The 12,279-nt window shown below is 34.5% G+C and overlaps 1 protein-coding gene across 2 annotated transcripts; it reads left to right on the top strand.

The window, feature by feature from the left end:
• The first annotated feature begins 144 nt into the window (after nucleotides 1–144).
• atp5f1c (ATP synthase F1 subunit gamma) lies at nucleotides 145–11,284 on the top strand. Of its 2 annotated transcripts, XM_059326333.1 has the most exons (9): nucleotides 145–261; nucleotides 769–803; nucleotides 2,141–2,272; nucleotides 3,204–3,411; nucleotides 4,649–4,792; nucleotides 4,949–5,013; nucleotides 7,410–7,565; nucleotides 8,928–9,024; nucleotides 11,091–11,284. In XM_059326333.1, the coding sequence occupies exons 1-9, from the start codon at nucleotides 221–223 to the stop codon at nucleotides 11,092–11,094; spliced, it is 882 nt and encodes a 293-aa protein (XP_059182316.1). In that variant the 5' UTR covers nucleotides 145–220; the 3' UTR covers nucleotides 11,095–11,284. The 2 variants fall into 2 exon arrangements, with proteins under 2 accessions (XP_059182316.1, XP_059182317.1); XM_059326334.1 differs by lacking the exon at nucleotides 11,091–11,284 and having other exon boundaries at nucleotides 8,928–9,028.
• The last annotated feature ends 995 nt before the right edge of the window (nucleotides 11,285–12,279 follow it).

Consider the following 12,279-nt stretch of genomic DNA (forward strand, 5'->3'; position numbering starts at 1 on the left):
ATAATAATAATAATAGTACTTCCTTCAATTTCAATAGGTTCCTCGCCGCCGGTTGCGGTCGAAAAAAAATAAAAAATAAATAAAAAGTGTAAGTATTGTGTCAAACGTTAAAAATCTTCTTTACGATAATTCTTGCAGTCTATGAAGGCATCACTCCCTCCATTTTGCCGTCAGTTTGCGCCTGCGCAGTCCTGCGTGTCTGACCTTCATAGCAGTAACCATGTTCGCCAGGACCAGCGCGTTGGTTTTCGTCCCACAATGGTAAAACCAAAACTAACCAAACTCTTTCACAACAGCCTTCACTTCAATCTCCTTTATATGCACTTAATGCGATATGTGATTAGAGTCAGTGTGTAACTTCTAGCCTGTTATTCGCAAGTTATTGGACGCAAGGACGTGCTAACGTGGAGGCCGCAGCTAATGAATGACAGCCGGTGTGCTGCTAACTGGAGCCTCCTGACATTGTGCGAAAAGTTAGCGAATAGTGCAAACATTTCACTAATTTATTATGGAATTAAATACATTATCTAACACCGTATCAGTGATGTCTTTAAGCCAGGGCTAACTGTGTTAGTTTGTGCAGGAATCACCAGTGCTAAGCTAACTGATGCTGGGTAACCTACAGCACCAGAAAGTTCAGTTTTCATGATAAATATGTGTGTTTACAATAAACTACAAGCTTCTGTTAATACCGGACTATGTTATTAATGCTGTCACATGTTTATAATGCTTCCAGCTAAAGTGCACATGTACTATTTGTGTTCACAGTGGGCAGGTCAGGAACATGGCTACCCTGAAGGACAGTAAGTACTTTTGTGTATTAACAAAAAGCCAATTAACTCTGAGGAATAATAATAAATAATAATATATTATTATTATTTATTATTATTGTTATTATTATTATTATTATTAGTAGTAGTAGTAGTATTGTAATATTATAATAATAAAACTTATAATAATAATAATAATAATAATAATGGCAATAATAATAATAATAATAATAATAATTAATACTTAATTACAGTAAGTACTTTTGTGTACTTCTCTCTTAAAGTGCAGAAACATTAACATAACATCATGTTAAGGACTATAACTGACACTTACAAGATGCCAGATTCACCATTTTAATAGAGTCTGTCAAAATGTGATACATTATCAGCTAAATGTTAGATTTAACTGCATTTAAATGCATGCAAAAGCTGTAAAACATTGATTTAATGTCATTTATAAACCATGTGCATCGTTTTCCCTGCAGGGCACTAGTTGATATTTACAAAGATCTTAACAAGATCATGACCACTGTGGTCTATTTTGGTTGAAGGTGATCCTGCAGGCAACTGGAGAACAAATGATTTTAAGTCTAATTCAAAGAAATAATGCTTTTATGCTTTTTTTACCTTTTATATCCTGGTGAATCACACAATGTTGTTGATAATAAACAAAGTGTGCCCATTGCCAGGAAAAAGAAAAGATCAGTTTCCAGATTAATGTAGTTTAAAGTGCTGTTCAGGGCATTAAATATTTACTTCTGTGTCTGTGCACCAAGTGGTTTTACATGCAACATTTTTATTTTAATGTATTTATTTGTTCATTCATTGTTTTGTTTTATTATGAAAAATATTATAAAATGTTATTTATTTATTCCTCAAACCAAAATTACAGTTTATTCGTTTTCTTGGAGATCCTCATTTGGGGAATACCAGCTTGCCTTGTATATATGTTTGTCTGTTTACCCTATGTTTTGTTATTGACTTTCTGAATATATACCTTGGAAAAAAGGGAAAAAAATGCAAGGTGCAATATTGTAAAGAAAACAAAATGACTGATTATGTTTGTGAAAGTAAGAAGCCTTGCAATAAAGTATTAAAAAAAGATAACAACCAAAATCATTATCAAGAAAACCATGGAAAATGTCTAGATATCAGCTCTTAAATTAAACTCTGAACAGCTATTTTTGTTATCATTATATTTGTCCAAACAAATGTACCTTTAGTTGTACCAGGCATTAAAATGAACAAGAAATTGAAGAAAAAAAGGGTGGCCAAATAATTTTTTATATGCACATGCTATTTTGAGCCCTGCAGACGATTCTATTATTCCAGTCAGTGTCAGGCTGAGTAACATCATCTCTTGTCTTCAGTCACCATTCGGTTGAAGTCCATCACCAACATCCAGAAAATCACCAAATCCATGAAGATGGTGGCTTCTGCTAAGTATGCTCGTGCTGAGAGGCAGCTGAAGCCGGCCAGAGTCTACGGCACCGGAGCTCTGGGTAAGATCTCCATGTCCAGGGTTCATACGGGGGCTTGAAATCCTTGAAAATGCTTGAATTTTAATGTTGAATTTCAAGGTTTGAAAAGTGCTTGGATTTTGGATAAAGTGCTTGTAAATGCTTGAAATTGTTACTGTATTTTCTTTTTGTTACGTACCTTCTGTTTTTTTTTTTTTTTAACGTAGCTTATGTTTTTTAACGTAACTTCCTTTTTTTTTTTGTACCTTCAATTTTTGACTTGGCCTCATTTTTTTTACGTACCTTCTGTTTTTTATGTGACTTCTGTTCAGGCCTGTCACAATAACACATTTTTTAGGAGGATATATTTTCCCAGAAACGATCACGATAAATGATAGTATCGTTGAGTACATCCTATTCCACATTTCCAATGGAAAAAAATATATAAACTGAATAGCCTATAGCCTATCTGGGTCTCGCCTGCGTCTTCTTGTTTCTGAGATGTTTCTTGTTGCTCTACCCTGTATCTTCTTACTGAAGGGAGTTCTTATAATTCCTAGTGGATGTGAGGGCTCCTGAAGTAGCCTATTTGTGGGTCTTTCCTCCTAGTTTGGGTCGTGTTTAGTTCCACCAGCTGCTGGTTGATGATTTTTGTGAGCTTCCTTTTGCTCCTAGCCTCAAGATTCCCATACCAGTATGTTTTATGAGATTAGAAAACTACTTTTAGTTGTTAAAAGTGTAATACCATTGCTGGTGGTATGGTTAAGTGAAACTACCCCTTTTAGTATCGAAGTACTCATCTAAAACATGCCATTTACAACCGTTGAAAGGTACTGGAAAAGCTTGAAAATGGACCTTGAAAGTGCTTGAATTTGACCACTGAAAAAGTGTACAAACCCTGCATGTTGTCTCTCTTACGACGTGTTTGGATTTTAGTCTTGACCGTGCACTAAGTCTCCTCTCTGCTCCCCAGCCCTGTACGAGAAGGCCGACATCAAAGCGGCGGAGGAAAAGGGCGGCAAGCATTTGCTGGTCGGAGTGACTTCTGACCGTGGCCTCTGTGGAGCCATCCACTCCTCCGTGGCCAAGGCCATTAAGGCGGAGATCGCCCACCTGACCGAGGCTGGCAAGGAGGTCATGGTGGTCAATGTTGGAGACAAGCTGAGAGGCCTGCTGCACAGGTACACATGCTTATTACAGGGCTGGTACGGGTTCTTGAGATCCTTGAAAATGCTTGAATTTAAATGTTGTATTTCCAAGGTTTAAAAAGTGTTTGGATTTTGGATAAAGTGCTTGTAAATGCTTGAAATTCTTACTGTATTTCTCTTGCAATCTGACTATATCCATCTAGATCAGGGATGGGCAACTTAAATGCTGCAGGGGGCCACAGTTTTTCATGTTCACTACCACAGGGCCACATATAGGAGCGTGCACTTAACCAGATATGATGAAACTGCAATTTTAAATATGTTGACAGTGCAGTAACTTAACATATTTCATGCTCAAATGCATGTACACTACAAAAAAGGTGTCTAAAAACAAGATAAAAACACTAAATCTGATGGAAATAATCTTGCTGCATGGATAAATAATTTCACTTGACAAGATGGCTTGAATTAAGATTGTTAAATCTAGAAATAAGCATGTTGAACGCTTAAAATAAGAAATTAACTTTAAAAACAAGATAAATAATTATAGTGTTCCCTTTCTATTTATTTATTTATTGACTTTTACTGTTTTAGTCTAGCTTGTAATAGAGCTTTATTTATTTGTATATCTGTCTAAACTAAAAAATAAATAAATACAGTACATGATTAGTCTTTTACTGGGTTTTATAATAACTATTTCATATTTTTGTTGTGTTATATGAAGCACTTTGTGCTAGAGTTAACTTATATGAAAGGTGCTGTACAAATAAAGTGTGATTGATCTAGGTGAATTGTAGTTTCCCTGTTGTCAGTGTTGGTAATGGCTGCATCCATTGAAGCTTTTTAAAGTTTTAGCAATCATTTCATCAAGCTGAATTTTTTTTTTATATTATTGAAATTATTTAATTGCTCTAGTTGCTTTGTTGGCTCTGGTCACGTTAAAGCTGACAACAGGGAAACTCTGCATGCTTCACTTGGGACAACAGGTTTTTTGGAAAAATAAGAGGCGGAATTAAACCCTTTTTAATGTCTAAATGTTCCTTTTGTTCCAAGATATCACCGTCTGGTCTATAAATGAGAGCAAATGAACACTTCACCCTGCAGAAAGCAGATTCATGACACATTTATCATCAAAACTATTTGAATTAAAATGGGGTTAATGGCATGACACGGCAAAAATTTGTTTTTTTTTACTGGAATTCTAGGCATAAATCATAGAATGAAGTGTGATGGTTGTTTTTCTTTGCTAAAATACTCTGTTTCTCATCAGAACTCATGGACAGCACATCATGCTGAACTGTAAGGAAGTCGGCCGTAAGCCTCCCACCTTCAGCGACGCTTCAATCGTTGCCACCGAGCTGCTCAACTCTGGATACGAATATGACCAGGGCACCGTCTTCTTCAACAGATTCAAGTACGAGACATTCAGGGTTTTTTTTTATTTTTTATATATATATATATCTGTGCAAAAATATTGCAAGTTGCATGAGCTGAGAGACTGACTGACTGGAAACTTTAACGGGTAAAACTGTTGATTGTAAAGAATAAATGTCCTTTTTCTCTGCTGCAGCTCTGTGATCTCATACAAGACGGACAAGAAGCCTTTGTTTTCCGACGACGCTGTGGCTAACGCAGGTAATGTTTGTTTTGGGTGACGGACACTCTGCTGAGCAGAAACAAAACGCAAAATAACTTGATATTATGAATAGTGTATATATACTTTCAGTAGCTTGAAATGTGACGTTAGCGCAGCACATGAGACTATAGCGGGCCGCTGCAGTCTAGGTCAGACCTGGGCATTGGGCGGCCCGCGGGCCACATCCGGCCCGTTGGCTGTCCTTGTCCGACCCGCGTGAGGTTACCCAGAAATTAGAAATCAATATAACCGCAGTGCTTTTATTTTGAAAAAAATAGCAAACATTAGCATTAGCACTAGAGCTAAAAAGCACTTTTACTATAGTTAAGACAACAAATATAGCCACTAATATGACGGAAGAAAATAAACTTTAACAAACCTTGTGTCCTGTCAGTCAGCCACTATAGAAGCCTTTTTCATACTTTATATCAACTTTATATGAATTACTACGCACTCGTTATTATTTACCGTTCGTTTTTTCATTTAACCGTTCCACCTGTTATTTCCTGTCACTGCCTTTCAAAATTAAAGCACCTGTTTCACACTGGGCGGCACCATTTCAAAATAAAAGCACCACAACATTGTAAAATACCTAGAAAATGTACAAACATGAAAAACAAGCTATATAATACAAAAACACCAATAGGAACCTTGCTAAAGGTAATTTACAGTTGTGTTTAAAATAAATGTTAAAGTGATATAGTGATTGGAGTATTTACTACTTTTTACTTGATTTACTCCACATTAACAGTCTTATCATAACATGTATTCCTATCAGTAGCAGCTCAAAACCAGATAATTTACTGTATTTTATAAAGCGATTACATTAATATTGAGCAGAATTTAGTTCAGAGTTTTGGTCCGGCCCCTGCAACCTTCGTGGTATTGGTCATGTGGCCCCTTGGGAAAATTAATTGCCCACCCCTGGTCTAGGTCATTAATGGAAATCCTTACACCACTACGTCAAGAAGTAGGAATGTTGCCAATATCATGATATGCATTTTTTTTACCCATTAAAAAAAAAAATATACCGGTGTAATCGTGAACGATACGATATGGCACACCCCTAACGTGAGTACTAAAGATTTGGATTTCACAATGGTTAATGTCCTTCTAGGTGTCCATTATCAGTCCATTAATTGCTGATAATGGACACTTTGTCAGGTTTTAATCGCTTACAGGAGGCCAAGGTTATTATAGTTAACGAAAACTAACGAAATAACGACAAATAGAATTGAAAAAACATTTTTGTTAACCCATTAAGGCCTAAAACGCCTGGAAAAACATGCCTGTAAAACCTTGGTTTTGAAAGAACCCCCTAAAACCTGAAGTTTTTCTGGAAATTCAACAGAAGATTTTTCAGCCTCTGTAGCAGATAGAAATGAAATGCAAAAAGTATTTGAGAGCTTATACCCGTGGCTTTTATACGAAGTTGAGTTTATTTGTCCAAACCTTCAATAAAGTTTTTTAAAAAATCAACAAACTCAGCAAATGTTACATTTGTCTGAATAAAAAATCCTATGCATAATACTAATACATGCCCATTAGCAAGATGCAAACATGATATGACCATTGGAAGAAATAGACATAGTTCTCATTAGCCTACTGTAATAAAAAAATATATATATCATATTAATAATAATAATAATAAATAACAATAATACATTTTATATATTGTACTTTTCAGGGTACTCAACGACGCATAAAGTAATATAAGACATAAACAGTCATGATTTCTTATATCATCATCACAATCAATTATTATTATTATTATCAATATTAATATATTATTAATAATATTATTATTATTATTACCTCCAGATGGTCCCAAATCTTATTCTGATCGTGATTCTGATGCATTTCTTTGGCCAAGAGACCGAAAATAGGTGGAAAAAAATACAAATACTACAAAATGACATATCCGCTGTCCCGGCCTTAATTGTAGAGTGACGCAACAGCGCTCCTGGTTTTAATGGTAGAAATGCGGGAATGCTTTCCCGGCGTCAATGGGTTAACTGAAATAAAAATTAAAACGAGTTTTTAAAAAAACGAAAATTAACTAACTGTATTGACTACAGCGGGCCGCCACAGTCTAGGTCATTAATGGGAAATCCTTACGCCACTACGTCAAGAAGTAGGAATGTTGCCAATATCATGATATGCTTTTTTTTTTACCCATAAAAAAAAAAATACCGGTATAATCGTGAACAATACGATATGGCACACCCCTACTCAAGAGACAAAAGTAAAAAATGTTGTATTTGGCAACTGATGAGACTGGCAATTTGAATATCGTTAATGCAAAAATACCCTGAAATATTGTGATGTTCTTTTCGGCCGTATGGCCCAGCCCTAACTCCCGTGGTATAAATGTGTCCCTCTCACCAACAAACAGAGGCCATGAGCATCTATGATGACATCGATGCTGACGTGCTGAGGAACTACCAGGAGTTCGCTCTGGTCAACGTCATCTACCTGGCCTTCAAGGAGTCCACCACCGCCGAGCAGAGCGCCAGGATGACCGCCATGGAGAACGCCACCAAGAACGCCAGTAAGACTTCTTCTTTTTTTTTTACCGGGCTGATGATGATATCTTAAGAAAAGGACGTGCTGATCAAGGTTATTATAGTTAGCGAAAACTCACAAAATAACGAGAACTAGAATTGAAAAAACATTTTTGTTAACTGAAATAAAAATAACGAGTTTTAAAAAAAACGATAACTAACTGAAACTGTATTGTGTGGTTACAAAACTAACTAAAATTAGAATGAAAATGTCCCTAGTTTTCGTCTTTGTCAGCTTTTTTCATACATAATCCACTGTTTCTATTTGAACATGCAGGAACACATGGTAAATATGTTTGTTTGTAAGAGTTAATAACCGTATTGGGGCTAAGATGGATTAACCAAAGGAAATAAAGGCAAAATGTATTATGACCTCTTTGAATCTTGCACCCAACACATAGCCCATTACAAAAAAAACTAAAACTAATGTAAACTAAAACTAAGCATTTTCAAAAACTAAACTAAAACTAGCAAACTCACTCTAAAAACGAATTAAAACTAAGTGAATTTGAAAGCAAAAATTCACAATGAAATTAAAACTAAAACTAATGAAAAATCCGAAACTATTATAACCTTGGTGCTGGTATGTGGCATCTCCCTATATTTTTGCATAATTTGTGCTATTGCAAAGTTTCACCTAGAGCTTGATTATCTGAAGGGTTGAGGTGTCTTTAAAAACAGTATTCTAGTAGCTTATCTTAAGGAAAAAGCAGCTACTCGCTGTGGCCTTATTTTTCACTGCAATATAATAAAAAGGGATGGGAATAATTAATCGATGATCGATTAATTTGTTTTAAGCGATCTGTGTATTTTTTGTCATTATCACTGAAGTGAAACACGGCCGATCATTCAGTTCTGCGGCCGTACGTCAATAAGCCAATGAGCTGAGAATTAAGTTGGATAATAAAGCTTCAGTTTGCAAACTGAAAGTTGCAATAACAATTATAAAACACACAGAAATACAAGATTATTGATTTGAGAGAAACTATCTTACTGTATCAAACCTTGCTAGCATGAATTACTGAGTTTAATTTGATCCAAAACTTATTTTGGATCTAAACTAATTAAAACTAACTGAATTTGAAAACAAAAAAATCACAACGAAATTAAAACTAATGAAAAGTCCTAAACTATTATCACCTTGCTACTCAATTAATTGACTTAATTGTTTCGATGTAATAATGCAGGAACCAGCTGCACCTTGTAGAAAAAGTTCATCAGACTCCATATAGTCACTATTGGTTCACGTTCACCTCAGTGCTGAGTCATCTCACGTTTTTTTTCCTCTTGCATGATTTATGTTTTACATTTTTCACATTGACTGACATATTTCTGGACCCTCCCTTCAGCTGAGATGATTGAGATGCTGACCCTCACCTTCAACCGCACCAGACAGGCCGTCATCACCAAGGAGCTCATCGAGATCATCTCTGGAGCTGCTGCTCTGTAAGTCTTTTCTTTCACTCTGTCCTACTAGATTATATTCCTCCAGGACTCTACGAACCTTTCTGACCTTTTGAGACTCCCATCTGTTTCTCTCCTGCAAAAAGATTGTCTCACCTGTGCATAAAATGTCCAAAAGTTGTTTGTTTTTTTCCATTTTATTAATTCTTCTTTTCGAACCGAAAAACCCCCAACATAAACTACAACAGCGTAGGCTAGATGCATATACATCTACATACACAAACTCACATAGGCACCATTAAACAGATGTACATAAACATATACACACATACAATATATATGGCCCTATACATATACACACATACAGTATATATAGCCCTATACATACACACATACAGTATATATAGCCCTATACATATACACATACAGTATATATAGCCCTATACATATACACACAGTATATATAGCCCTATACATATACACACATACAGTATATATAGCCCTATACATATACACACATACAGTATATATAGCCCTATACATATACACATACAGTATATATAGCCCTATACATGTACAAACATACAGTATATATAGCCCTATACATATACACACATACAGTATATATAGCCCTATACATATACACACATACAGTATATATAGCCCTATACATATACACATACAGTATATATAGCCTTATACATGTACAAACATACAGTATATATAGCCCTATACATATACACACATACAGTATATATAGCCCTATACATGTACACACATACAGTATATATAGCCCTATACATATACACACATACAGTATATATAACCCTATACATATACACACATACAGTATATATAGCCCTATACATATACACACATACAGTATATATAGCCCTATACATATACACATACAGTATATATAGCCCTATACATGTACACACATACAGTATATATAGCCCTATACATATACACACATACAGTATATATAGCCCTATACATATACACACATACAGTAAATATAGCCCTATACATATACACACATACAGTATATATAGCCCTATACATATACACACATACAGTATATATAGCCCTATACATATACACACATACAGTATATATAGCCCTATACATATACACACACATACAGTATATATAGCCCTATACATATACACACATACAGTATATATAGCCCTATACATATACACACACATACAGTATATATAGCCCTATACATATACACACATACAGTATATATAGCCCTATACATACACACACATACAGTATATATAGCCCTATACATATACACACATACAGTATATATAGCCCTATACATATACATGCATCTGACCCGTCTAAGTAATAAGATAGAAACAAGAACCCTATAACCTAATATTCACTACGCATTTCCTTTTATCATTTTGGTCCAAAAATAAAAATAAATAAATATATATATGTATATTTATATATATATATATATATAGCCACTTAATGTCAAATAAATATGTATTATTTATTTATTTTCTTATCAGTCAACCATAGTATATCAAACAAATTAGATCTGAGTATTTCTATTACTCCCGCAAAGAAAACAAACAACAAAACAAAACACTGAAGGCAGTTTCAAGAACGTCCTCATCCAGTTTGCAACCTATACTTTTTTAGCACATCATTTTTCATAAGCCTTTTTATCTTAACAGTTGTTGTGCATGATTTCATTCCATCGCTGCAGTTGTTCCATATTCTCACTCCTTTACATGTAATGCAATGATATACTTTGAATTGGTGCTTATTGTAGGTGTTTTCAGTACACATATACCTCGTTATCACATTCTCGGTGACTAATTCTCCTCTCTGACCTACTCTGCTCCTCCTCCTCACCCTTTGCTGAACTCAGGAACTGAGGCTTGTTTTAACAGAGGAGGTAACACTGTAGAGAAGTCTGTAATGTTAGATTCTGGGCTAGTTTGATGTGCTTCTTGTGTAGAAATTCTTTGATAAAATAGTCCAGATGCCCTTTAGCTTGTAGTATATCTCCCCAGCCAACTCAACTCAAACGGGCTGTTTATGTTCAGCAATCTTACCTTTTTTTTTTTCTTCTTTCTTTGCAGATAAACGGGCGAGATCTTCGTTTCCATTATCTATAGCTCTTCAAAGTACTTCAGACATGTTGTCGAGAGTCTATGAACATTTGTGCTTCTATTTGTAAAATATATGGAGAAAATAAACCTCTTGCAGAACCTACATTCTTTTCATCTGTATCTGTCTTTCCTCCCAATAAATGCAGATGACTGACAAACATGAATGTTGATGCTTCAGTTGTATTAAATTCTTAAATGTATTGTTTATTGGCCAGTACTAAAGGGTTAACATAAAATAGAGATTCAAAAGAGTTAGATGTGCTTTTAATTAAAACTCAGTTGTGTAAATATACTGCAACATGTTGCTGTGTAATTCAGACCTGCAAGATTATTTCTTCAATAAATGTGAATCCAGAGGTGATTTTAAATGTTTCTGAGTTGTACATTGTGGGCGGGGGACAGTTATTCTTATGAAATACTGTTCATGACATACAATATAAATGTAAAAATAATTCATCATGTCATGCTATTCATTTTCATTTTTAATTAATACTTAATTTATAGTTTTGATCTTTTTTCACATTTTTATGGCATGCTATATTTTTTTTACATTTTTATCATTTTCTGTGCCATGATATTTTATGATTCTTTTTTAGTTTATCATTTTTATGGCATTCTTTTTATATGGCTTTCTTTGCCTTTAAAAAAAAACGCCAATAATAGCATGTCCAAAAATGGAAAACAATGTTACAGTATGTAAAAAAAAAAAAAAAAAAAAAAAGTCAAAATATGGTCTGGCTGTACACTCCATGAGGCCAGTTTCAGTTTGATGATGATATACCAAGTAAAACTGGAGACAAGCTCAAATATATTTAGTATAAAATGATAGAACTGGATGTAACCCTCTTATGTTATATTTGACACCTTTGTTCACATTTACAACATTTCAAACTCTTAATTGAGCATTATAGTGTTTTGAAAGTAAAAAAAAGATTCAAAATCTCATTTTATGTTGGACTAAAGGACTACAAAAGACACAAAATGACCAGAAAAATACACAAAATTACTAAAAAAAGACACAAAATTACTTAAAAAAGACACAAAATTACTAAAAAAAGACACAAAATTACTAAAATTGTCACGCTAATCACACAAGACACAAATAGTATGTTGTATTTCTTTGGGAAAAAGTAAAAAAAAAATGTAATGCCCCGATACT

Source organism: Centropristis striata, chromosome 22, assembly GCF_030273125.1.
Source record: "Centropristis striata isolate RG_2023a ecotype Rhode Island chromosome 22, C.striata_1.0, whole genome shotgun sequence".
NCBI classification, from domain to species: domain Eukaryota; kingdom Metazoa; phylum Chordata; class Actinopteri; order Perciformes; family Serranidae; genus Centropristis; species Centropristis striata.

What these genes read in the sequence shown, in the direction of transcription:
- atp5f1c (XM_059326333.1), top strand. Translation starts at nt 221, where the DNA reads ATGTTCGCCAGGACCAGCGCGTTGGTTTTCGTCCCACAATG. An exon ending in CATGGCTACCCTGAAGGACA is followed by an intron (nt 804 to 2,140) that starts GTAAGTACTTTT and finishes TCTTGTCTTCAG; the next exon opens with TCACCATTCGGTTGAAGTCC. An exon ending in GAACGCCACCAAGAACGCCA is followed by an intron (nt 7,566 to 8,927) that starts GTAAGACTTCTT and finishes CCCTCCCTTCAG; the next exon opens with CTGAGATGATTGAGATGCTG.